Source organism: Malaya genurostris, chromosome 2 (genome assembly GCF_030247185.1).
Source record: "Malaya genurostris strain Urasoe2022 chromosome 2, Malgen_1.1, whole genome shotgun sequence".
NCBI classification, from domain to species: domain Eukaryota; kingdom Metazoa; phylum Arthropoda; class Insecta; order Diptera; family Culicidae; genus Malaya; species Malaya genurostris.
The window spans coordinates 187,392,075-187,419,625 of NC_080571.1; the positions used below are offsets into that span (position 1 = coordinate 187,392,075).

At 38.1% G+C, this 27,551-nt stretch overlaps 1 protein-coding gene across 1 annotated transcript in view; it reads left to right on the forward strand.

Annotated features, from left to right (window-relative positions):
• LOC131432721 (uncharacterized) overlaps nucleotides 1-27,032 on the forward strand; it is a 175,977-nt gene extending 148,945 nt beyond the window's left edge. The window contains exons 3-4 of the mRNA XM_058599191.1: nucleotides 25,652-25,913; nucleotides 25,978-27,032. Of these exons, the coding sequence (XP_058455174.1) occupies nucleotides 25,652-25,913; nucleotides 25,978-26,128 (413 nt within the window). The 3' untranslated portion in view covers nucleotides 26,129-27,032. The remainder of the gene's footprint in view (nucleotides 1-25,651; nucleotides 25,914-25,977) is intronic.
• The last annotated feature ends 519 nt before the right edge of the window (nucleotides 27,033-27,551 follow it).

Consider the following 27,551-nt stretch of genomic DNA (forward strand, 5'->3'; position numbering starts at 1 on the left):
CTCTATATCCCTAAAATTTTCTCTTTTTAGATGATTCATATTTAGTGATTCTAATACTTTTTCCGTTCGGTCTCGACCAGTTATTTGACCGTATCTTTTATTTTCCGTAAGAATTACATCTTGATTTGAATCTAAATCAAGGAAACATTTGTCTTCCTCGTCACATTCTCCACCTATAAAATCTTTTTCTTCTTCATGAGTAATATTAGTCCCACAACCGGGGAGCATACTATCTGAACGATCGTCGTTTTTGTATAACTCATAATTGCTCTGATACGATGCATTAATGTTATCATTTTTATTCACGTGCTTTTGATTCACTTCATATTTATTATGCTTTGATAAACTGCCCTCTAAGACTTCAGCATTTACGATAATTACTTCATTTTTGCCACTTTTTCCATCCGTTTTAATATGTTTTTCGGTTGTCCTATTTCTACTTGGAGATTTTTTTATTTCAAAATTATTGTTTACTTTAGTTGCACTATTTGAAGACATCTTTAGCTTCTCATTATTATCATTTACTTCATTATTTCTTTCATTATTTATGCGGGTTGATATTTCAATGTTGTACTCATCCTTATCTGCAGGACGCATCCCATAATGCTCAGTTGCATGTACCTTTTCTTTTCCTGTTACTGGTATATTTGCTACATTATTGTGCTCGTTTGGTACACTTAGGCATATGTACTCGAAATTCCGAGTGACATAAATTGTGTATATCTTTAAAAACTCTGCTCCAATGATTCCAGGAACACACAAATCTTTTACTATATAAAATCTAACTCTGTAATGAGTTTTTCCAATCACCAACGTGACTTTTACTGACCCAATAGTCTGTGATTGAGTTCCATCAAAGCCTGCAATGTATAAATTATCTTTATAGTTTATTTTCTCTGGTCCTATTTTCGCGACAGTATCCCATCTCATTACGTTATAAAATGCTCCAGTATCGAGCAAATATTTAATTTTTTCGTTAGGTGTTTTTGCAGCAGCAACTTTTACAAATAACTGATTGTTTTTAGCACACTCTATTTTTAACATTTCGTGAGGCGGCATACCTTCTTGCCATTGCCGCGTGTAATTTTTTGTCGTTTCTGTACCCTGCGTACCCTGTGGACTAAGCTTGGTTTGATCAACCGCTTGGTATTTTTCCTGTATTTTGGCATTGTTCTCTGCCTCGTATTTGGAGACTCTGTTCTCCCGTTTCTGACGAACTGTATATGATTCTGTTTTTGGTTCAAAGGTGAGAGGTATTTTCCGTAAGCATATCCAACCTTGGTCATTGTGTATGCTAGTCACATACTTATTCATAAATGTCATTCCCAAAATACCCCCTTGAGTCAAATTCTCCACTACGTCAAACTTCGTTTGGAAAAGTCTTCCCGCGATGATGAAGTTTAGTTCTACGGTACCTAATGTTTTTCTAACAGTACCTGTTACCCCGGAATATTCTATGATTTCGTTTTCATTAATTGTATATGCTCCCATGTACCCTGCATTTCGTCTACTTATCAAGTTGCCAGGTGATCCAGTGTCTACCAGCAACCGCATCTCGTTATTTGGTTCGTTTGCCGATCTCAACAACATCATAAATTCGTTGTCTTTCGTCTTATGTAATTTGACCCATATCCCTTCTTTACGTTTTTTGTACACATCACTCTTCATTGGTTTACGGTTATCGTCATTTTCATTCTCCCCGTATCGATCCCAATTTTGTATTTTACATGTTTGCTTGGCTAAATTTGCATTCGGAGTTCTTGATGCTCCATATCTCATTTGATCAGGCATATTTCTGGACCTGATATTATGATCATATCTTCGAAATATTTTTCTATTATCGTAAGTCATGCAATTTACCCATAACTGTACTTCATTATTTTCGTAGTGTTTTTTATCAAACCCATTATTTTCCTCTCGAATATTACCATTGTATCTATTAGGTGGTTTTCTATTATCATATCGATTTGTTAAATCGTATTTTTGCTGATACTCATTATTTTCATCTTGGTACCCTTCGTGAGTTCTAAACTTTTGATTCCTCATAAGAACTCTATAGCCCAGCTCTGTTGCTTGAAGTCTGTGTTCAAGTACTTCGATATGTTTTCGTTCTATATCAATTTCTTCTAAATACTCCAGTAACTCATACAATGTCTTTTTTTTGTGGCCTTGTGCCATTCGTTTCAATTCGTCGTTGTATAAGCCTGCTAAGCAATGTAGTCTTAAACTGACTTCCATTGGCGATTCCCGAGCAAAGCACCCTTCGTTGTAATTGTCCAACTGCTCTTTAATTTTCATTATGCGCTTTTTGTAATTTTTGAATGGTTCATTGGGTTCTTGCCGCAAAGTTTCTATTTTTAAAACAACGTCTTCGATTCTTTCGATTTCTCCAAATTCGCGTATAAGATTTTCTTTGATTTTAGGCCAATTTTCGACTTTTATGTGCAGTAATCTAGCTGCTGCTTCTTTTTTTAACTTCAATAATATTACGTAGATCAGATCGTCTCTAGATGTCTCTTCTGGGAATTGTTTTTCGAAATGTTCAATATGATAGATGAACGAATCTAACTGTTCGGTAGTTCCATCGAACTCCGGAATGCACTGCAGTGCTTCCGCTTTAGGGAATTGAAATTCCATGCTTGTTTGAATTTGATTCTCGTACTATGATATCTCTGTCAAGCCTCAAAATTATTATTTGGCTTGCGGTATGTTTAGAAAATGCTGAAATAAATCCCCCTGGACGATATTCATTTTTGCTGTAAATAATTACAATCTTGATTCTTGACCGTGGTTATGGTCGACATTCATTCACGTAAACACACTTGACCTAGTCTCACATTACTGGTCATTGTATCGTACAAAGCTTCAACTGCTACGAGCCCTGCGTGGTCGAATTTCGTTCGCATTGGCATTTTTTTTGTTTATTATTGAGCCAGCCCAACTCGGTGCTCTCAAATTTGTCATGCCCGCCGTGTGCACAAAAATAACTGTCTTTGTTAATTCTGTTATAAGGGTCGACGGCATAGGCTTCAACATCGCATCGTACCATACTCGTCGTTTAACATTATAGTTTACCGTACGCGACTCATAGTCACTGTCGGTTTATTATTATTATTAATGTCATATACCGCTACCGTACTCTGTTTTTATTTCGGTTGCCAGACTTTTACCCGCAAATATGGCCGTGATTGTTTTTGGTGTGTTACCTAGCAACGCATTTTGCTATAGGCTCCGCCCATATGGGTTAGTTCACCACCGTTTAAGTATACATACATCGTAGCATGCACTCCTGGTGCCTCGCTCGTTGGCTTGCTTTATTATGTCAGACGGCTTTGCTTATTCGCAAAATGATGCGTCAGATTGCCGATTCCTTCGCTCATACGCGTTGGTTTCGGATGGTCACCTTGACCTTACAATCATTACACCAGTGCTAAACTGTTCCGCTGGTCGTGATATTCGTGTCTCTTCAACGAAAGGGAGAAAAAAAAAACTTCTTAGGCCTTTATTCTAGTGTGGCCACTTTTGTAAGTATTATCGCGGTGTTGTTTTTTTTTTCTTCAACATATGCGCTCGTATTGACCGTGGTCAAAACGTAAATAAATCAACTGTGAGCGTAATCTATACGTCCGCAGATTTCAAGGAAACTTGAACAAATTTATTGCTTGCCAAATGAGTCAACAACGGAATGTATATAACTGTTCTAGAAACCCGCTGTAGGCATGAGAAAAAAAATCTGATATCGTTTACTAGTTGATGGATTGTGAGTAATGTAGTTAGAAAAAATAATATTGGTCCTTGCGAGCGCGAGCTAAATCAATCAGAAAAATTTTCGCGCTAATGCCATCTTTATTTTTTTATGACAATAAGTGGCAACATTACGTGATCAAAACAACGAGGAGAAAAAAAAATAGTGGGGACTCACCATACTAATGCTACTTCTCCCAACATCCTTAATTCCGGATTCCTATTCCTTAGTCCTGGCGTATCCTTGCCACTTCCGGCTAGTGCCGCTGTCACCACTTGTATAGCTTCCGACCGAGCGGTGGCGGAAGAGGAATAACGAAGAGGATGTTTCTTTCAGTTCTATACGGAGTAACACTCTCCAATTCGTTTTATCTCTTATGTCATTATATTGATTCATCCACGTACTTTAGTTTAATATCACGAAATTCACCTTTTCTGAGTTTCAATTTTTTTCTTGTGCTTTTCACTTGACAGCTACTTATTCTCAATAGTGCAGGATTAGGCCGTTTTGGGAGTTCTTTCCCACAATCTAACAAAAGTCACTAACGATTGTTAATAAGGCTAACACTTCACGCAGTCTCACTAAGCTCGGCATATCATTAGGTTTATGCACATATGAACGTATGTCCTACTACAGTACAGTTTATTGCATACTCCACGAGTTTGTAAATCTATTCACAACACTTCATGGTGATCTCAAACACTACACATGAAACTGTTAAATCTCTATTCATTACAGCAATTTTCACTTCTTTAGATGCGTTCCGAAAACATTATTTCTTACTTGATTTTTGAGGTCACTTGATCCTCGAACCTCACAATGCACACTATGCATACTCCTACGGCTTACTGTATTACACTCCGAACTAGACTAACTTGTCTACGGGCCGACGCCCGAGACTAACGGATATTTTCCGCGCACTCTGAGACTGAACTAACTCTAACTCTTCCCAACTAGGGGTTTTTAATCTCCTAACATTTACTTTCGGGTGAAGCCCGAAGATTTTAGTACAAGCCGAGCTTGTGATTTCAAGTAGAAAGTTCATCCGACTTTCTCCCGAAGTTCTACCTAAAGTCGAGACCACTGTCGCTAGGCCAGAGGCAGTGACCAGTGTCCGTGAAAATAATTTTGTTTTCTACAACATTACTGTGCTGACTAATGCTCGGGACTGTCTATGGTTTTATAACAGTGACCAGTGTCCGTGAAAATACATTTTTGTTATTGCTCGTCGCGTTTACGCTGACGTGAAGGCTTGACTGAAAGGTGACGAGTTTTTCCTTCACGACTAGGTTGCAGTTCTTGCAATGTCGTTATTCCTTCATGGCTCCCTATTTTATTCACAATACTAACATGTTCGAAGGAAAATTTGCTAAGGGCGCTGCACTTGATCAATGGCCCGACAGTAGCTTTCAAACGAGCCCAAGTTTGTTAAAATCGGTTTAGTCATCTCTGAGAAAATTGAGCGCGTTCAAATACAACGCTTTTGTCGGTAACGTCACTTATACAATCATATCTCCGGAACCAAAAGTCACAGCCATTTGATCTTCGAACTTGATCAATGGCCCGACAGTAGCTTTCAAACGAGTCCAAGTTTGTTAAAATCGGTTCAGCCATCTCTGAATAAATTGAGCGCGTTCTAATATCTTCGAACAGTGCACACACATACACACACATACATACACACACAGACATTTTCCGATCTCGTCGAACTGAGTCGAATGGTATATAACACTATGGGTCTCCGAGGCTCCGTTCGAAACTCGGTTTTTCCAGCAATTCTAATACCTTTCTATATAGAAAGGCAAAAAACAATTGATGATCGGTATCCAATTCCGACTATCACAGACATCCTAGACAAGCTAGGATGGTTTATGTACTTTACAATATTAGACCTCTCATCTGGTTTTCACCAGGTCGAGATCGAAGAAAAAGACATTCCCAAAACAGCCTTTAGTGTCGAAAATGGGCACTATGAGTTTTTAAGAATGCCTTCCGTTCCATCAGCATTCCAACTTGTTATAGATAACGTTCTGCGAGAGCATATTGGCGTCGCATGTCTTGTGTATATGGGCGATATTATTGTCTGTTTTTCTTGGTTTGCTTTAGCTTTACATGGCCGATTGTCTTGTTGTTATAGGAGAAGAAAGAACGCTGTATGAAGGGGCGGCCTACTTCCCTAGAGGTAGTAAAGGAATGTTAGGAGGGAGGGAAATGTAAATATTTTATTCGTTTGTGGCTTAAATCTTTTAGATACACTTTGAATTTCCTGGATCTTCACGTTCTTCAGATTGTATCAAAAGAGATTTTCCTGGACTGGAATGCTTTGTTGGTGTGCTCTGATACTGGCGTGGCGTTTTTGGGTAGTTTCCAGCAACTCAATCAGTTCAAGGCAGGTGTATGTTCCGTAGCATCGTTTACACAGGCCATACTTCCAGCAACGTAAAGAAGAGTGCAATATAGCTGTAGACGAGAAAGAGATGGGGAGCGCACTTAATTTAAGCATTGATAGTTTTTAAGAAGTTGTAGACGAGAGTCAAATAAGGAAGATTTCGAGTTGCCAAGACGTCGCGGACTAGTACAAAGGGTGGTATACCTCGGACCCGAAGGGAACCTATGAGTTGGGACCTGGCATCAGAATCAGCGATGTCAGATCTACGGAAATCTCCGTAGATCTACGGATTCGAACATTTTCTACGGAACTACTTATCTGTAGACCAAATCTACGGAAATTGGATTTACGGAAATTTACGGAAATCTACGGAAATTAAAATTTATCAACTTAGAACTACGGCGAGCAAAAAAAAAACTTCCGAGAAAAATCCCAATCTTCGGAAATGACACTACTGCTATCTGGCATCGCTGCTCAGAATACTCGACACACGTCCAAACAACATACTGGATGTCATGATAACCCTCACCACATTCGCAGATACCACTCTCAGCGAGACCCACACGACGGAGATGCGCGCTGAACATATAATGATTTCGTCGATACCTGTGGAATAATTGAGTGCATCCATCGTCCCAGAGTTCCACTATTCCATGTATTTTGTAGCTGACGACATAGGTTTTTCATAGATATCACCTTCTAGTACGCCCACCTTGCCTAATGAGTCCGCCCTCTCATTAGTGATCTGTGGGCAGAGTGTCAATGATCTCAAGGATAAACTGAATTTCAGTTAGCTCAGCGAAGTAAACTGAAGCTGGATCACTGAGTTTATAGGAAGCGATGAAGAAGATCCATGTAGCTAAATCGTTTTGCCGACAAATCACCATGCGCAAAATGCATGTGTTTCTTGGGAAATAGATTGATGCAGCTTCTCAGATAGAACATTAATGAAAACTGAATCGAATGCCCCCTTGATGTCGAGAAAAACTTTTGCCATTTGTTCTTTCCGAGCAAATGCCATTTGAATTTCTGTTGAGAGCAACGCTAGACAATCGTTCGTTGCTTTGCCCCTGTGGAACCCAAATTGTGCACCTGAAAGCAATCCATTTGTCTCGACCCAATTGTCTAGACGGAAAAGAATCATTTTCTCCAACAATTTCCGAATACATGAAAGCATAGCAATCGGCCGATATAAATTCTGATAGGAGGCTTTTGAATGGCGATCACTCTCACTTGTCTCCATTCGTGTGGAATAATATTACCCTCGAGGAACTTGTTGAATAAATTTGTTAGATTTCTAACAACTTCTTTATATTTCTTTTGTGAAAAGTAGTGAACAACTCTACTTCATCTGCTGACCAGAGGACACCGGTCGCAAGTACTCAGGGTAATTCATAGGTGGATGACGACAGATTAACACTTACCCGTTCATTTGAGACTACCGATTCGCTAAGATATATTTTTTTAAAGTACACACTAGCGATTTCAATAACCTAATCATAATTTATTCAAATTTAAACAAGCGAAGAACTCTTTTCCACTACTAGAATTTGAAACGATACTCCAAAACTAAAGTACAGATTAGTTACATTAAACATTCTGACACACAATTAAATATTACGAAATAACCAGTATAGATCTTTATGATAATATAATTGTGGCTCTGAAAGGAACCTTTCATTAATGGCTTCTAAGTCGGTGATATGAATTTTATATAGCAAATCAGCACAAAGTTCTACTACAAACTACAAGTGGTTGAAAAATGGGCCGTATACAGTATAGTGAAGAAAATTTCGCATAATTCTTTGGGTATACAAATATTGTTCTAAATAGAAGCATACAGAATTTGGATGTCAATTATTTCGTTTCGGATTTAAATATTTCAATGAAAAAAGTTACCAAAATGCCGTACGAGATAAATTTCTGGCATTCAGAAGGGCCAAATTGTGTAATTCTCCAAGATATTGAAAACTGTTGCGAATTTTGGCACTGCGAAAATTGCACAAAGCTAATCAAATTATCCTGAAAACTAGCTCTGTGACCTGAGCGTTTGAGGCTTTAGGCCACGCAAAAGGTCTTCTTTCATTGCCGACTGCTCCTCCTGACGACCGAAGTCCAAATGAGAGGACGACCTGAGCGTTTCACGCTTTATACTTGGTTTGTTCTTACTGATATTGGTGGGAGAACCTCACCTCGATATCCAGTTCCGTCTGTAGCAATAAGAGAAATGAACAGTTTTTATTCAAAGATTACATTTTCAATTTGTTCAGTAGATTCTGATATGTGCCTAACTACCTCAAAACCGTCACCGAACGTGCCGAACGGAAAGTAAACATTTTGTTTATAGTTTAAGAATCCATGTACTAGTATGAATATGTTTAAGTGCCGTTTTTGATCTTAGATGGTATAACATATTAATTAATTGGTCGCATGCATCACCTACATTGCCCCGTGAAAATTCGTTTTGTTACGATTTCTTCTGTGCTAAGAATCGCTCTCAGGGCGTTAATCGATTATTTACGATATTGATATATTTTAATTTCATTGGAAATGCACCTGATCAAGCGATATGATCAGCTCTCTTCGATAGCTCAAGAATCAGAACAAATTGGCTCAAATGGCACGTTCCCCTTGATATTTGGAGATTTGTGCCTTGCCAACAATTTGTTTTTAGCATCATTTTCCCGATATATAAGAGGGAAGGATTGAAAGGAAATGGTAAGGGTTGGACTAGGAGGATGGGAAAAATTGACGACACAAAAACACATAAGAGCAGAAGTAAATTCTGCACCCCTAAGGGATGCTGAACAATCTGCTGAGGATCACATTTAGTGGAAGCAGAAATAAATTCTGAACCTCTGCAAGGTCCCGAACAGTCTGCTGTTAATAAAACCTCCAACCCCCGAGAGGATTTAGAGATCTTACAAAAGCGACACCATTCTGCACTCCCGGAAGAATGCAGAACGATTCGCAGTATGTACGAGCAGAAGTAAATTCGGTACCCTCTAAAGGATGCCAAACAATCTGCTAAACCCTATTTAAGGTGAATACAGAAGGGATTCATTCACTCCAGGAAGAACGATGAACCCTTCCGACTATAGCTCCTTACCACATTGGGTGAGAAACGAGAGAATATCCTTCAATTTTAGCTCTGCATACACAGACTCAACCATGTATGGAGAACCAAAAACCCGGATACGTAGCTGCGTCAATGCGGGACAGTTACATATCAGATGATATGAAGTACCATAATCGCATTCACACAAATCACACGAATAATACTCAGCACGTTGAATAGTAGCCATGTGATAATTGAGTTTGCAATGTCCAGTCAGAGCTCTGGCCAGAATACTGCAATGATGCTTGGAGAAATGCAGTAGACACTTTGACATTTTCAGATTTAAATCTGGTAGAAATGCTTTTGTCTGAGCGCAAGTTTGCAAGCTGCGCCAGTAGCTGGCATGTTTGGATGCAGCCCAAGAACGAATCTTGTGCTATATCCAACTAGTTGAAAGTGGTAAAGCTGGTTCAGGACCAACGAAATCATTCATGATGATGATGATGATGATGGTCCCACCTCATACCCCTACAAAGGTGTGAGCTGAACGAGTTATCTAAGTGATAATTAATATTATTACATGCTTTAACCAGTAATCAAAAATTGAAACGAGCTGGTTAACTTAGCAGGCATAGATATTCCTTCGATAGAGCAGCTGAACAAAAAGAAATTACTATACTACATTATATATTACAATTACTATCCAGGGTTGATCAAGAAAATTTCCAACCCGGGAAGATCCTTGAACAAATTAGGAATCGAACCCAATATCTCGACCAGTATCAGACAATAATTCACCAGGCCCTTCCCGCCGGACCAGTTCATCGTTATCACCACCAGCTACGATAGAATAACGAGACTGCGAATGAGCAGAGCCAAGCCCAATTTCATCAACAACTGTAGATCCCAGCATAACTCAAGAAAATCCTAATTGGTCTCAAACAATAACAACTCTTAATTCAGCCTTATTCCATTTCTAGATTGTCTTTGACTGCTTTACGCGCGCGGGCTCAAACTTTTGTAGACAACTCATTTACTTTTTATCTTTATCAACTCTAAAATACTAATAACAAAAAAAATCCATCATCATCATACAGATCATAATAACTTCTAACATCTACAAAAAATAGTGATAAGTCAAAATACATTCTGCTTCATTTTACATAATTTGAAGGAAATCAAATTATAATATATATTTTAAAATCGGTTCATAAGACAGATTTTACATGTGAAATACATAATTGTTTGAACTCATTTAGAGTTGTAGCACGTTTAATTTGTCTGGGCATCGAATTGAAAAAAATTATTCCTTTGTACAGTAGCGAATTCTGTGATCTGCCTAATAGAAAGTTTGGTGTTCTTACATCTGATGCATTTCTGGTATTATATCTATGTAAATCACTTCCTCTCTCAACTCGATCACACAAATATCGAGGCAGCATACCATTTATTAATTTAAAAATTAACACCATTGTTAAGTAATAAATTCTTTGTTTGACCGAAAGCCATTGTAATGCACTCAGCAGAAAAGTAGAGGAAGTGTATCTATTACATTTAAGTATCAATCGCATGACTTTATTTTGCAGTCGCTGTAATTGCATGATTTGTGTACTATTAGCAAGAAACAGAATGGATGGACAGAAGTCAATGTGTGGTGAAATGATTGATTTATACAGAAGAATTTTACTACTGATCGTTAAATCATTTTTCAAACGACACAATACTCCGTACTTTTTGGCAATCTTCCTGATCACGTTATTAATGTGAGATTTGAATGTTAACTTTTCATCAATTACGACTCCAAGGTACTTCATCTCTCTAACGCGTTCAATGATCTCACCATCAATTTCAACGTTAGCATCATGTCTAGTGCTCGCAGAAGAAATAACCATGTATTTCGTCTTTGCGACATTCAATTTCAATTGCTTGAATTTTAACCAACGTGCTAGAGAATGTAGGTCTTCGTTTAAGTGTGCAACAGCTTCATTATAATCCTTAGATACAATAAACAGAACCGTGTCGTCAGCAAATAAATTGATATCACAAAACCGTAAAACTCGTTTCATATCATTAATATACATAATAAATAAAATTGGTCCTAGGACACTGCGACATTCAATTTCAATTGCTTGAATTTTAACCAACGTGCTAGAGAATGTAGGTCTTCGTTTAAGTGTGCAACAGCTTCATTATAATCCTTAGATACAATAAACAGAACCGTGTCGTCAGCAAATAAATTGATATCACAAAACCGTAAAACTCGTTTCATATCATTAATATACATAATAAATAAAATTGGTCCTAGGACACTGCCTTGAGGCACTCCAAGTGAGTTAGCTAGAGAACTGGACACAAAATCGTTAAATACAGTCTTTTGTTTTCTATCATATAAATAGCTTTCAAACCATTTGTATGCTACTCCTTCAATGCCAAAGCGTTGTAGAGTTTGTAACAATAAAGGTCTTGAGATTGTTTCAAAAGCGCGCTTTAGATCCAAGAACACTGCAAGAATAGTCTCTTTAACTTCGATTCTCTCTTTCCATTTTGCTAATACCAGATTCAAAGCGGTTTCGCAAGAGTGTCCCTCTCGGTATCTAGATTGTTCCGGTATTAGCAAATTATTACCGTTCAAATAGTTCATCAATTGGTCCTTAACTACATGTTCCAATATTTTCTCCAGCGTGTGCAACATGTTGATGGGACGGTACTCTTCGGCTTTATCCGTTCCTGCAACTTGGGAATAGGAATAACTAATGATTCTTTCCAAACTTTCGGTATGTGCCCAGTTTGTATCGATTCATTTATCAAGTTTAGAAGATCGTGTCCGATAACATGAAAGCAATCTTGTATCACCTTTGCGTTGACATTATCGATACCTGTCGATCTTTCCAAATTATAACAAATATCTCTTAACTGTCCAAAAGTGATTGGGTGAAACCCTTCAAATCTGCAATTGTTATTTATCGACTGTGTTATTTCACTAGGTTCACTGACCTGATCAATACTCTGATTGATCAGTTGAACACTGTTTATGAAATAACTGTTCAATTTTTCAACTATGGTTTGCTCACACCGTTCTTCTATCCCATTAAAACTCATGCTTTTCAAAGAACTATGTGTTGGCATAATCATTTGTTTAAGGATTTTCCACAACTCCTTGCTATTTCGTTGATGTTGATCGATCTTCCTCTGGAAATGTTACATCTAGTCTTTTTCAAGGCTCGTGAGTATATATTCCGAGCATTCGTGTATCCACGCCAGTGAATTTCGTTGTTAGTTCTGCAAAACGTTTTATACTTTTTATCCCTCTTTCGCTTCAACCGTAAAAGGTCTAAAGAGTACCACCGGCTCGAGTTAGTCAAGCTAACGTATTTCTCAGATACCAAGCAACTAGTACACCTTTTCAACACGTCAGTCAGAACAGTCGCTCTGCTATCTAAATTTCCAGCTGACTGCGTAAAATCCAGGCTTCTTGATACCAGTTGAGATATAGCTTGGCTTGAGTATTTTTTTCCAGCATTTTATTTTAATTTTCTTTTCTTTTAGTATGGAACCTCTCGTCAAGTAAACTGAGATTGTTTCATGATCCGAAATCTTACAACCGTCCGCCACTAATGAACGAATACCGTCAAAATTTGAATACACGTGATCTATCAAAGTTCTACTATGTCTGGAAATTCTCGTGAATTCATTCACAGTTTGCTTGAGGTTGAAGAATTCTGACAACTGTTTCAAATGATTCGAATCTTGGTCCCTGAGCCAGTCAATATTGAAATCTCCTGAAATTATGTTCAATTTACTGAAATCTAAGAAGCTTTCCCACCAGTTTTCTAAAATTTCCAGAAAACGACGATCACTTGAACTAGGAGAATGATATACAACTCCATAATTTTCCTGCTGCATGCCTCTTTCAACTGATATGCCCAAAAACCAATTATTTTCAATCATTTCGTTTGATCGAATGCTGAACTTAATCGATTCTCTTACGTAAATTGCTACTCCACCGGTATGTCTTGAATGCGATAAGCAATAAGCAACAGTGTAACCAGGAATACCCAGCTGATCAAATGCACTGGAATCAACTATATGTGTTTCCGATAGCATAACTAACAAGGGCCTTCTATCCTCTACAAGATGCCGCATTGCGACAAAGTTAGTAGACAAACCGGCTATATTCAAATACAAAATTTCCGATAGCCTCCTGTCAGTTAGTTGCTATCCACTAGACAGAACGTTTTTCTTTCTCGATTCAAGCGATGAATGTTAGTTTATCCATCTCCTTCCTCATATCGCTACTGAACGAATGATCACCACCACCAGACACCATATTAGATGCACCTGAAAGACATTCTCCACATTTATACAAAAGCATCGGAGTTTCGGAAAGCCAGTTCACCATTGCCTTCGTAAGGTTTGAACACTTCTGATGAAAACCATTATTACAAAAAGAACATACTATCCGATCCGATACTGTTAGCTTCTCTTTGCACCTGCCACACTCACCCATCATTTCTGCGCAAACCAAACGGTCCGAGACAGCAGAAGGACAAATAAACAGAATGCAAAAACAATACACATATCATTCAATTCACCCGAAACGACGCCTTTTGTTCAGGCGAACGCTGAACGGGAATAATTAAATCGAAATAGCACCAAATATAGGCATGCACAGAAAATGCACTCTACTTATCTGAATAAAATACAGTCTCGCACTTAGTGTTGCACTAAATTCTTTACGAAAAGTAATGTATTTCACATAAATTCTATCACAATTTGATTCGGCACAATAGATGCACAAGTTATCATGATCGTCACTCACACTGCACCAGCTCTAGCCAACTCATCAGCCCATTCATTTCCAGTAATACCAGAATGGCCGGGTACCCATAAGAAGCAAACAGCATTTGAAATGCTGAGGTCTTCAATTTGAGTTCGACATGCGATCACTAGATTCGATCGTGAATCATTCGAACTGAGTGATTTTAAGGCTGCCTGACTGTCGGAACAAAAATAAATTCGCTTACCACAGATCCTCTGCTGAAGTGCCGATTGTACTCCACACAGAATCGCGTAGATTTCTGCTTGGAACACAGTACAGTATCTACCAAATGAATGAGACTGTTCCAGTCTCATTTCACGACAGTAGACACCAGCACCAGCACGACCATTCAACAGAGAACCGTCCGTATAGCAAACTATGTGTTCATCAAGTTGTCGTTCCAGACAACCAGACAACCATTCCTCACGAAGAGGATAGCTCGCATTGAATGTTTTGAAAGGAAAACTGCATGTGAGAGTTAGGTCACTGGGAGTGAGTAAATACTCATCATACGTAACCATTTGAGACCACAAGCGAGTGTGGCTGGTAGCATAATCTAATGGGTTACTGTTCCAAAGCCCTGTAACCTTAAGACGGTATGCACAAGATAATGCTTCTTGTTTTAGAAACACATGAAGTGGTTTAATGCACAGTAGCGCCTCTAGAGCAGCAGTAGGAGTTGTCGTGAATGCTCCTGTCATCGTCATTAAGACCATCCTTTGGAGATGATTTAACTTTGACTGAACTGTCGCGACTTCTCCTCTTTTTATCCTGAAATCAATGTGAGCAGACCAATTCAGTTTTGAGTCAAGAATAACCCCGACGTATTTAACTTGATCGACCACAGTAACTTCTGAACCGAAGAACTGTAACGGACGAGCTCCTGTGATTATCCTACGATGAGTGAAAAGCACCATTGATGTTTTGCCCGGATTTACAGATAATCCAACCTGACAACACCATTGTTCAACAGATCGCAGGGCTTGCTGCATTAAATCAAGGAGAGTGTTAATGCTTATACTGGTCATCAATATATGATAATCGTCGGCAAAACCATAAGTCGGAAATCCAAGTTTATTAAGTTTCCTTAACAAACCATCAGCGACTAGGTTCCATAAAAGTGGGGATAGTACACCACCTTGAGGACACCCACAGACACTCAGCTTTTTAACCTCTGCTTGCCGAAGCGATGAACAAAGAAGTCGATTGCTAAGCATTGCATGTATCCAATTTGTGATACTTGAAGGTTTGCCATGACCACGGGCTGCTTCCAGAATTGAATTGAAAGACACGTTATCAAAGGCACCTTCAATATCTAGGAAAACTCCCAAGCAAGATTGTTTTAGTGAGAAAGCTTTTTCAATGTTGTACACAACATCATGTAACCGGGTTGTAGTGGTCTTTCCACGCTGGTAAGCATGTTGCATTCCATGTAGCGGATGCACGCCCAAACTAACATTCCTGATATAGTGATCGACTATGCGTTCCACTGTTTTAAAAAGAAATGAGCTAAGACTGATAGGCCTGAAACTCTTCGCTTCCTCATAAGTGTCGCGACCGCCTTTGGGAATAAATTTGACAATTATTTCCTGCCAGGCTCTTGGAATATATTCAGTCGCAAGATTAAAAGTAAGTATTTTCTTCAAAACATGTTTGAAATGTTCATACCCTTTCTGCAGTAACACTGGGAAAACTCCATCCTTTCCCGAAGACTTGTACGGAACAAAACTCTCAACTGCCCATGTGACCGATTCAATCGTCACAACGCTTCGAGCAAGGGCCCAAGAATCGTAACTACCTGAAAAAGTCTCGGGAAGAGCTGTCGGTGATGGATCCATACATCCTGGAAAGTGAGTGTTAAAGAGATAGTGAAGTATATCACCTTCATCAGACAAGTGTTCACCATCTGAAGTTCTTAAGAAACTGACATTAAAGTCCTTAGACTTCGAAAGTAACTTATTCAATCTGCTAGCCTCGTTGAGTCTAGAGACATTTGTGCAGAGGCTTTTCCAACCACTTCGCTCAGACGATCGAAGAGCATTTTTGTAAGCCCTTCGAGCCGACACGAATGCCTCCGACCCATTTATGCGTCGGTGGTTCGAAGCTCTTCTGCATAGTTTTCTTAGTCTAGCAAGTTCAGTATTCCACCAAGGAGTTCCTCTAGTAGCTCGCACAATCCGAAGTGGACAAGCCTCTTCATTTGCTGCAACTATGAGTGAATTTGTCTCGTGGACAACATTTTCCAAATCAATTGGGGTTTCAATTGTTGGTTGGTACCCGTAAAATCTAGTCGCCAAGCACTCTTCATAGAGGTCCCAGTTTGTAGATTTGGGATTACGATATGTGATAATATCAAATTTAACGTTTGAATGATCAAAGAATATGTACTTATGATCAGACAACGAAGGTTCGAGCTCATCGGAGACGAGCAAATTCACCAACTCATGCGCAATTCTATCAGAGCAGAGAGTTACGTCCAAAACCTCCTCTCTTCCAGATCTCGCAAAAGTTGGACGGTTTCCTGCATTGACTATGTGCAGGTTTGTACTGCTCACAAATTCCATCATATCAGAGCCTCTCGAATTTATATCTGTGCTGCCACAAATGATACGGTGAGCATTTATGTCACTGCCGATTACAAGCGGCAAATCACTTTTGCAGCAGTATGATACAACCTTTTTGAAGTCATCGCTTGACGAAGGTTGGTTATGCGGCAAATATGCCGCACAATAGACACATTTTCTGTCTATGTCATCAATAGTCATACCAACTGTGACAGCACAAATATCCCGAGTTGTGAGCTCCGATATGAGAGAAACATCGAGAGCACTATTTGCAAGTATGCATGCTCGAGACATTTCACGTGGATTAGTCATACCGTTCTTGTTGAAAGCAACAAAGACTGGGTTTAACAATTTTCCAACGTAGAAGTTTCCCTTTTGGAAATATGGTTCTTGAACCAAAGCTATGGAAGCTTTACCTTCTTGCAGAAGTCTGGATAGATTCATAGTTGCTGTACGTTTATACTGAAGATTGATTTGTGCCACTCTAACCATTATCAATTAGAGTAACGAACATTTCACCTCCAGCACCAACCGTACAACAACCACAAGAAACCAAATATATTGGCTTATAATCGCCTATAGCGAACCATGTAAGGATTTTTAAAATGTAATGCACCTTGACTTAGGAGTTCCTATTTTTGTGGCCTTTTACGACATGGAACAAGAAACCAGTGGATCAATTCTTGGTAAAAATAATTCCGCCGGATGCCACACGACTTACCTGTTTGGTGGACTTATACCACCGGTACAGGTGGACCGTAGCGTTATTCGTAGCCAGTTGGGAAACCGCTACCGACACTACACGGCTATCTAGGCTGCTCAGAGAGGGAAGTTGACATTGATGGTCAACTTCCATGGATGGCCGAGCAGCCATAGTTTAAGAATCCATGTGCTAGTATGAATATGTTTAAGTGCCGTTTTTGATCTTAGATGGTATAACATTTTAATTAATTGGTCGCATGCATCACCTACATCGACAAAATTGCCCCGTGAAAATTCGTTTTGTTAAGATTTCTTCTGTGCTAATAATTGCTCTCAGGGCGTTAACCGATTATTTACGATATTGATATATTTTAATTCCATTGGAAATGCACCTGATCAAGCGATATGATCAGCTCTGTCCGATAGTTAGATAATCGTTTACCGTCAACTTCTTTTTATATCAAATAAGAAATGGTGAAAACAATATTCTGATACAAAAAAAAGGAGGGTGGGTAATGTCAGAGACATAACTGGATGTCGTGAATACGAAAAACCTGACACGCTCCCATCACTTTTTCGAATATCAGTTAGTTGATTGATTGTATGAATTGTGCAAGCTTTCTCCTTTTTCACAAATAGAGTTTGAAGCATTGCACCTACATTAAAGTACAGATTAGTTACATTAAATAGCTACTATTTTACAACTATATATTCCAAACTAGAAACAATTTCTTTTTAATTTGCTGTAGTTTATTTTTGTTGAAGCTATGAAGCTCGAAGATATCAGATTCTTCTCGAAATTTCAGTACGAGACAATTGCAATGGCCTGGTCTGAATTGTACGATCTTCGGTATGCAAGAGTAATTTTAATACTAATAATGATAATAATAATAATAATAATAATAATAATAATAATAATAATAATAATAATAATAATAATACAGAAAAATTTATATATATATATATATATATATATATATATATATATATATATATATATATATATATATATATATATATATATATATATATATATATATATATATATATATATATATATATATATAGGGTGATTTTTTAAGAGCTTGAGAACTTTTTTAAACAATAAAACGCATAAAATTTGCAAAATCTCATCGGTTCTTTATTTTAAACGTTAGATTGGTACATGACATTTACTTTTTGAAGATAATTTCATTTAAATGTTGACCGCGGCTGCGTCTTAGGTGGTCCATTCGGAAAGTCCAATTTTGGGCAACTTTTTCGAGCATTTCGGCCGGAATAGCCCGAATTTCTTCGGGAATGTTGTCTTCCAAAGCTGGAATAGTTACTGGCTTATTTCTGTAGACTTTAGACTTGACGTAGCCCCACAAAAAATAGTCTAAAGGCGTCAAATCGCATGATCTTGGTGGCCAACTTACCGGTCCATTTCTTGAGATGAATTGTTCTCCGAAGTTTTCCCTCAAAATGGCCATAGAATCGCGAGCTGTGTGGCATGTAGCGCCATCTTGTTGAAACCACATGTCAACCAAGTTCAGTTCTTCCATTTTTGGCAACAAAAAGTTTGTTAGCATCGAACGATAGCGATCGCCATTCACTGTAACGTTGCGTCCAACAGCATCTTTGAAAAAATACGGTCCTATGATTCCACCAGCGTACAAACCACACCAAACAGTGCATTTTTCGGGATGCATGGGCAGTTCTTGAACGGCTTCTGATCGCTCTTCACTCCAAATGCGGCAATTTTGCTTATTTACGTAGCCATTCAACCAGAAATGAGCCTTGAACAAAATTTGTCGATAAAAAAGCGGACTTTCCGAATGGACCACCTAAGACGCAGCCGCGGTCAACATTTAAATGAAATTATCTTCAAAAAGTAAATGTCATGTACCAATCTAACGTTTAAAATAAAGAACCGATGAGATTTTGCAAATTTTATGCGTTTTATTGTTTAAAAAAGTTCTCAAGCTCTTAAAAAATCACCCTTTATATATATATATATATATATATATATATATATATATATATATATATATATATATATATATATATATATATATATATATATATATATATATATATATATATAACACCTGGATCAATAAGTCCCGAGACTAACAATGGAAACAACATTTTTTTGCAAATTTTTTTTTATTCATCAACATAATCACCTTTTAGGGTGATACAATGGTTCCAACGTTTTTCCAATTTTTCATTACCATGTTCATAAAAAATTTATCTTTCGCTTCAAAATAAGCTTCAGTTTCAGCGATGACCTCCTTATTTGAGCCAAATCTTTTTCCCTGGAGCATTTTTTAAGATCAGCAAAGAGCCAGTAGTCACTGGGGGCTAAATCTGGCGAGTATGGGGGGTGGGGAAGCAGATCAAAGCCCAATTCGTTCAATTTCGCCATTGTTTTCATCGACTTGTGGCAGCGTGCATTGTCTTGATGAAAGAGGATCGCGGCACCCACTTGGAAAAAACCTTTTTTATGCTCAATTTTTCATGAAGGATAGTAAATACACTTCCATATGATATCTGTGTCATCTCAGCAATCTCACGGAGCTTCACTTTACGATCTTTCATTATAATTTTTGTCACTTCACTCACATTTTCCGGTGTAACGGCTTCCACAGGTCTGCCCGAGCGTTCCGCGTCATTTGTGTCGGTACGACCACGTTTAAACTCGGCGAACCACCGACAAATCGTTGCTTTGGATGGACAAGAGTCCGGATAACATTTTTCAATCCATTGTTTCGCTTGCACGGTGTTTTTACCCATTAAAAAACAATGTTTTATCAAAACACGAAACTCGGTTTTTTCCATTTTTAAACAAACTACAAAACGACTTTACTCCAACCTCTATAACTCAGCTGTTTCTGGTCGGATCGACTTAAAATTTTGACCCGTTTCAAGCAAAGGTTAGTACTCTAGAAAGACGTGGTTACTGGTTTACTACGAGCGCCAGCTCTGCTTTAGTCTCGGGACTTATTGATCCATGTGTTATATATATATATATATATATATATATATATATATATATATATATATATATATATATATATATATATATATATATATATATATATATATATATATATAAATATATATATATATATATATATATATATATATATATATATATATATATATATATATATATATATATATATATATATATTTATATATATATATATAAATATATATAAAAAAATACAGATTTATCTGTATATATGGCAACCCTGTTTCGCATGGCATATTTTCACAAGACCCTATACTAGTATAAAGATGTGTTCAACATCATCACATTCGCTTTCGCATTACCGTTCGTAATTGAATGTGTTAGTGACGGTACAAATCCGCCTTTTTTCTAGTTTTCGGTGCCATTCAGCTGACGGTGTCTCGTACGTTCAGAGTAGCTGCTTTAACTTAAATGACGCTATCTCACATCACATCACCCCCCTTCAGGAACAGCTAAGGGCAAGCAAAGTCCCGCTCAAACCGTGCTGGTCTGCAGTTCCCAGTTGGGGGCAGAATCCATCGCCGAGGGTGCCGGTGCTGCCTATGTGTTGGAACGCCGGTAACGCTGCCCGTGACAACAAGAAAACGAAAATCATCCCTCGCCATCTGCAGCTGTCCGACGACGAGGAGTTGAAAACCCCGTCCTTTTCAGGACGACCACATCACTGTGATAAAGAAATATTTAGGATTGCTTTAAGTTTAGCCAGTTGTGATACGCCTGCGCAAATCACGTGGAAACCTTGTTTTAACATTTTGTTAATTTTTGTTTTCGGCCGAATACGAAAGAATTTATGACAAAAATACATATTGATCTGTATACGTGCACCTCTGTTTCGCACGGCATATTTGTATATTAGTATAAAGATGTGTTCAACATCATCACTTCCACTTTCGCATTGCCGTTCGTAATTGAATGTGTTAGTGACGGTGCAAATTATTTAAACTTCTCGTGTATGTCTTGTTTCGGCAACAGTTGCTCAGAAAATGGCAGGAAAGCGACAAAATTCAACTAGTTCTTTAGGATGATCTTTAGCACTTAAAAATGCTTTGAATGGGCCTTGCTGGACTTTTTGGCTGCCTTTCTACCGGTTTTCGGTGCTACTGGCTACTAATACTACTTGCTAAAATTCAGTGAGACGACAGGTCCTCGATGTTGCTCTCGTGTGTCTTGTTTCGGGAACAGTTGCTCAGCAAATGGTAGAAAAAATATTTATATGGATGCTCTTGTATGGATGCAGACCTCTCGCGTTTTGATTGGCTGGTGCTGTCATAGGTTAAATCAAACAGGTTTTTCAATGGTGTATTATTGAAAAACTTCAATGTTGTTGCAATACACGTTCAAGTTGAAAATTTTCGATTCTATTGGTAGTTAGATTATATAAATCCTTCCACGGAACACTGAGCTACGAGCTTTCAAAATACGAGAAAGGCAAACGCGCCTTATTAATTATCCTCTTTGACACTCGTTTATACCAAACATTTAGGAAAAGTTTAATTTTGAACTATTTGAGATTATGTCACACAACTGAAAATTTTATCATAAAATTGGGATCATATTTCCGATGGCATGTCGCAGAAATTATGTTGGTTCATTAGATACGACACGAGATATTCACGATCAAAAACTTATCACACTCTCAGAAGGTAAATTTTGAAAAGGCACCCCATAGTAAAGTAAGTCGTATTTACGACAATAACATTGTAGTAACAGTTGTTGTTAAAACTATGAAGTTTTTAATGAACCATTGTAACACGCGGGTTACAAATTGAACAAGCCTCTTTTGGCAGATTCAGGCAGACTATTCAACAAGTTGAATTTAATTCTGTCTAACCCCGGGGCTCTATTGTTACACGACAAGAGCGCAAGTGAGAACTTTACTATCGAAAACGGTATTTCGTTTGTATTCAATGTCGCGACGCGGGATATCTTCTGTTCCGGAACAGAATCTGGACATACTTTCTTAGCGAAATCAAATATCCAGCGGTTGGAATATTCTTCGCTTTCGTTCGCGTGATTTCGATTGCGCATGCGACGGGCCGTATTCCAAAGAGTGCTCATTGGTGTTTCTCTCGTTAATCCGCCAACAAACCTTCGCCAGTAATCGTGTTTCTTAGCTTTATACAGACTTTTCATTTGAAATTCTAACGCCTCGTATTTCCAATAACTCCTTCTAAACGAGATGAAGGCTGAAGTTTTTTTCGTTTTCAGCTCTGAGCACTCTTTGTCCCACTATAGGTTGAGAGAACGCATACTAGTTTGCGCGCTAGATTGCAGTGTCAAGAATCAAACAAACCAAAAATGTATACTCTTCCTCCGAAGGAAGTTCCTGTGATGTTTCTAGTCTCTCAGATATCGAACTCGCGTAACTTTTCCAATCAATGTTTCGTGTGAAATCGTATGAAACATTGATTGTTTCCGATGATCTTACACGGTTAGTTATAGAAACCATGATCGGCAAGTGATCGCTACCATGAGGATAACAGATTTCCTTCCACTTGCATTTTAGCTGTAGCAAAGTCGAGCAAAGGGATAAATCCAGTGCACTTGGTTGTGCTGGCGGTCTAGGGTTCCGTGTCATTTCTCCCGTGTTTTGAATTGTCAAATTGAAGTTGTCAAACAGATCTTGAATTAACGAAGAACGGTTATCATCATATAAGCAGCCCCATCCTGTACCATGCGAGTTAAAGTCCCCTAAAACCAGCCGCGGTGAAGGAAGAAATTCTAAGATATCTGCTATACATAGATCTTTGCCATTAATATTATTTGGCAAGCAACAACTTCAATTCCCGGTGTCGAGGGGAGATTAATACGATAAAATGAATAGCACTTTTTGATCCCTAACAGTACCCCTCCATAAGAGTCATCTCGGTCCAAGCAGATTATGTTAAAAGTATGGAAGTCGAGGATGATGTTAGAAGTAAACCAAGTTTCACTCAAGGAGAATACATCGCAATTATGAGTATGTATTAAGTGTTTGAAAGAATCAAGTTTTGGAATGATACTTCTGGAATTCCACTCAAGCGCAACGATCGTATCTTCGATTCTCAGTGGTAAATTATCCATCATAAGATACGATCGCTGCAAGGAGGGGCAATTGTTCAGTCAACTGTCCTTACTGTTGGCAGTAGAGTAGTTAAGAAGCTTTTTAGCGGATCAGTAATATTGAAGGCTGTTAATATCCAGTCCACGATATCAAAAAGTTTCAATAATCCAGCGTTTGTTGGATTTTCTGGTTGTGAATTGAGGTCATTCGGGTCTTTTGATGCCCCAGCAAGTGCTGGGTACTCTTTTCATTCATATAATTATCATAGGTCTTACAAATCCACATAATCCTACCAAATTTCATCCGGATACGTTTTCCGGTTCCAGAATTACAGACAGATAGGTATAAAAATTTCATTTTCAGTGACGTGTTTTGCCTATCTCATATAGGTTACGCAAACTCTTGAAAAATTGACTATTAAAAATTTGTCCGGGAGAAAAATACTGCATATTTTTGGAATCAACAAAAATTTGAACCGTCATTTAGAGTACGATGGCAAAATCGTATAAAATCTTCAAAATTTCAATAAAAATTACGTTTCTACGTCATGTTGGTTGGTGACAGCACGAATCGAATTTGATTATACTGGTTCTCGAGTTCCGGTGCTGGAATCACATGTAATAGTGAACCCCACCCACTGGTCGAAAATCGATCATTTCTTCTTGTGCGTTGGATGGACGTCGACGCGTCGGAGCGAGAAGACGTATTCAAACAGCGGCATCGGAGAGCGCACCTTCTGCGTGGTTAAAAACCTCAAACGCTAAGGTCGTAGTTCTCATTTGCTTTCCGGTCGTCAAGGCGAGAAGACGCATTAAACCAGTTTCGCATCATTTGGCAATGCTAGCGGATGTGTAGGTTTGTACGCAAAGCTAGTTTCAATTCAAGCAAGAACGATTGCATCAGCTGCTGATGGTTTGCATTGGAGAGAAAGAAAACAAGAAACGAAAAGTGGACAACATTATATAAAATCAGACGTTCTAATGGCTCTAAATGTTATCTAAAGAACTATTAAGATTACTTTTTTGCAAATCGGAGGTAGAAATCATCAGCTTAGTGAATTTGCAAAATAATTTGATTTGCTTCGTGCACTTTTCTCTGTGCGAAAATCGTTCAAGAAAAATGTTCCGAACTGTGCTAAATATCGTAGAGAATTCCACAATTTGGTCCTTCTAAAAGGCAGAAATGAATCCTGTACTGCATCTTGATAGCTTCTTTCAATAAAATATGCAAATCCGAAATTAGATAATAGACGTCAAAAATCGTTGAAAATTTTAGTAGTGAAAAGGGAGAAAGTTTCGCAATTCACAGAATCGATCAACTATCAATTCGAATTCGAAAGTGTAAAGAAATCGTGTCAGTTTTATTAGTATTCACGACATCCAGTTATGTCTCTGATAAGCAATCTAAAAAGGAATTATTTCAAGTTTAGAATATCAAGTCTTAGAGTAGTAGTTGTTCAATGTAACTAATCTATACTTCAATGTAGGTACATAATTTCGAACTCTAGTAGTGAAAAAGGAGAAAGCTTGCACAATTCACACAATCGATCAAATAACTGATATTCGGAAGTGCGAATGAAGTGTGCCAGTTTTTTTTTGTACTCGCGACATCCAGTTTCGTCTCTGACTTTACCTACCCGCCTTTTAATCTGAGTTTGTAAAAATCGGTTCTGGCATCTCCGAGAAAAGTGAGTTACATTATTTTCACATTTTGGTACATATCACCCTGTAACTCCGGAATCCGAAGTCGAATTCGAACGAAATTCAGGAGCTTTGTATGGGACTGTAAGTCCTTTCATTTGGATCTAAGTTTGTGAAAATCGGAAAAGCCATCTCCGAGAAAAGTGAGTGACAATATTTGTCACACACACACACGCACTCACATACGCACTCATATACGCACACACATACACACAAACATTTGTTCAGTCGAGCTGAGTTGAATGGCATATGACATTTGGCCTCGGTTCAAAAATCGGGTTTCACAGTGATTGTTTAGCCTGCCTATATTAGAAAGGCAAAAATACGTAACGAATATTTTTAAATTCTTAACCGAAAAAAAACAATTGTCACTGAAACGGTGATGACAATTTGTTAGGCACTGTACACACTCACTGTAAAGGCATTATCATTTATGTATTGACCAGCCTCAGCTGGTACAGCCACCTATCGGAAAACGGCGGAAGCAAAGTTGTACACCTAATATAATAAAAATTGGTGGCTGATTTTGTGTGGAATGCCTAATGATATAATTTAGATATAGGTTATGATCAATTTGAAACCACACTTTTAAATGAAACTTTTCCATTGCAGGTATTTTTAGCATGCGTGGCTGTATTAATTTGACTTATATACCAGAAGATTTTGCTTTTGATTTTAAAATGCTTGTGAACAATCGCGTGCTGTACAGAAATAAAATTACCGGAAGAAATCCACCTCCTGTTTGCATTGCTCCTCCTAGACTCGATTTCATCGAAGTATGTGCAAGATTCTATGATCTCTACTTTTTTGGGCGCAATATGCATGTTTGCCTTGCAATGAACGGCAATTTTGAAGGATTTGAACTTTTCTCGCGGTTTGTAATGATGCAAATAAAAAGCTGAGCTTTACTAAAGTTGAGTATTTTTGTTTTATTCTAGCCAATTCAATTGCCTTCGAATGGGTGACAAAGGTATCAAGGTAATTAAACCCGGAGAAGATACATACCTGTCCAGTAGACCACCTGGGCTAGAAGCAGAGATCGATGCCGGCACTGACGATATAGATGATTACGATGATGCCTTCATCTAGACCGTTCCAAATATACTCAGTACAATAAGTAGAATAATAATGTATTTGTAAGACGAACATTACTAAGGGATTGAAACATTCTATCATTGATTGCTTTTATTCACAAATTTAGGTATAGAATTATTTGAATTATTTCCAATCCACACACGTTGTGGAATGAAATATTATACTGTTGGTTCTTGAATTTGGCCCGGTTGGCGCAAATGAAAAGAGTATAACAGCAAGGTTTATTTTTCAAGTTAAGGACTAAAAGGATATTTGCGCCTTGAGTGGTTGGCAGCTGATAGATATATTTTTATAAATACGTTTATTTAAATTGGCATTATGCATTAGTTTTTTATCATCGCAGCATCTGTTATGGCCAAATATATTAATCAATTTTTAATTTCCTTTAAATATTATTTAGTTAAGGTCCCATTCCGGCTATGTACCAGAATAAGGTTCTGTAAACACCATCCTCTAAATATGGGGTATGTAGAGATTCTGCATAACCCAATGTATGCTTAAATCGCACTCATTTTTTTTTTAATTTAGTAGATATTTTTTATTCAGGCCTATTTGCGTACAAGCTTTACGTGGCCGATTGAGCCGATTTTATAAATAAATTTATTTTTGAGTTGGATCTCGTTGTCACCCTTTTTCTGGGGGGAGAGGAGCTTCCATTTCCCTCCTGCGAGGATTGAGGGGCCCTTCGTTCGTGGTTCGTCTCGTCATCCATTGCCACATCGATGGTATTGTTGTTGGTTTCATTGCTAGTTGCTGGAGATGAGCCTTGTTGTACATTGTTTGCTGTTGCTGGTTGGTTGGATGGTAAGTTGTTCACTGCAGTTAATGCACTTTGTTCTATAGGGGATACGTTGGATGGTTTTGTTGAAGTGGATGCTTCACTGTTGTTAGTGACTGTCACAGGTGTACTGGGATTGCTTTGGGTTGGTATGACGGAAGCACTGTTGTCCTTTGGTGTAGTTGTCTCCTTGTCCAGTTTATCACATGGCTTACCGTAGTGAACAGCTTTTTGACAATACTGACATGTGGCCATCTGATTGTCATAGGTAACAAGTGATTTGCACGGAATTTTTGTATCTTGACCGAAAATCACATAAAAAGGTATAGGCTTCTTCAAGTGTATGCGTAATACACGTACGCCATTTAGAATACTTAGAAATTCTTCCACTTTTCTTTTTCGATAGAGAGAATCTCTCCGTATTGGGACATAGTTTTGCGAATATAATAATCGGTGACGCTCGAGTGAAGATCATGCACACGCACTTCTATAGCACTATCATCCATTTATACTGGAATGTTGTACCTAATGTTCTCGTGTTCCACATAGTGCACATTGTTATTGTCTTTTGCGAATTGAATTGCAGCAAACTCTTTATAAAACTGGATGTAAACAACATTATTCGTCTTATTGCATTGA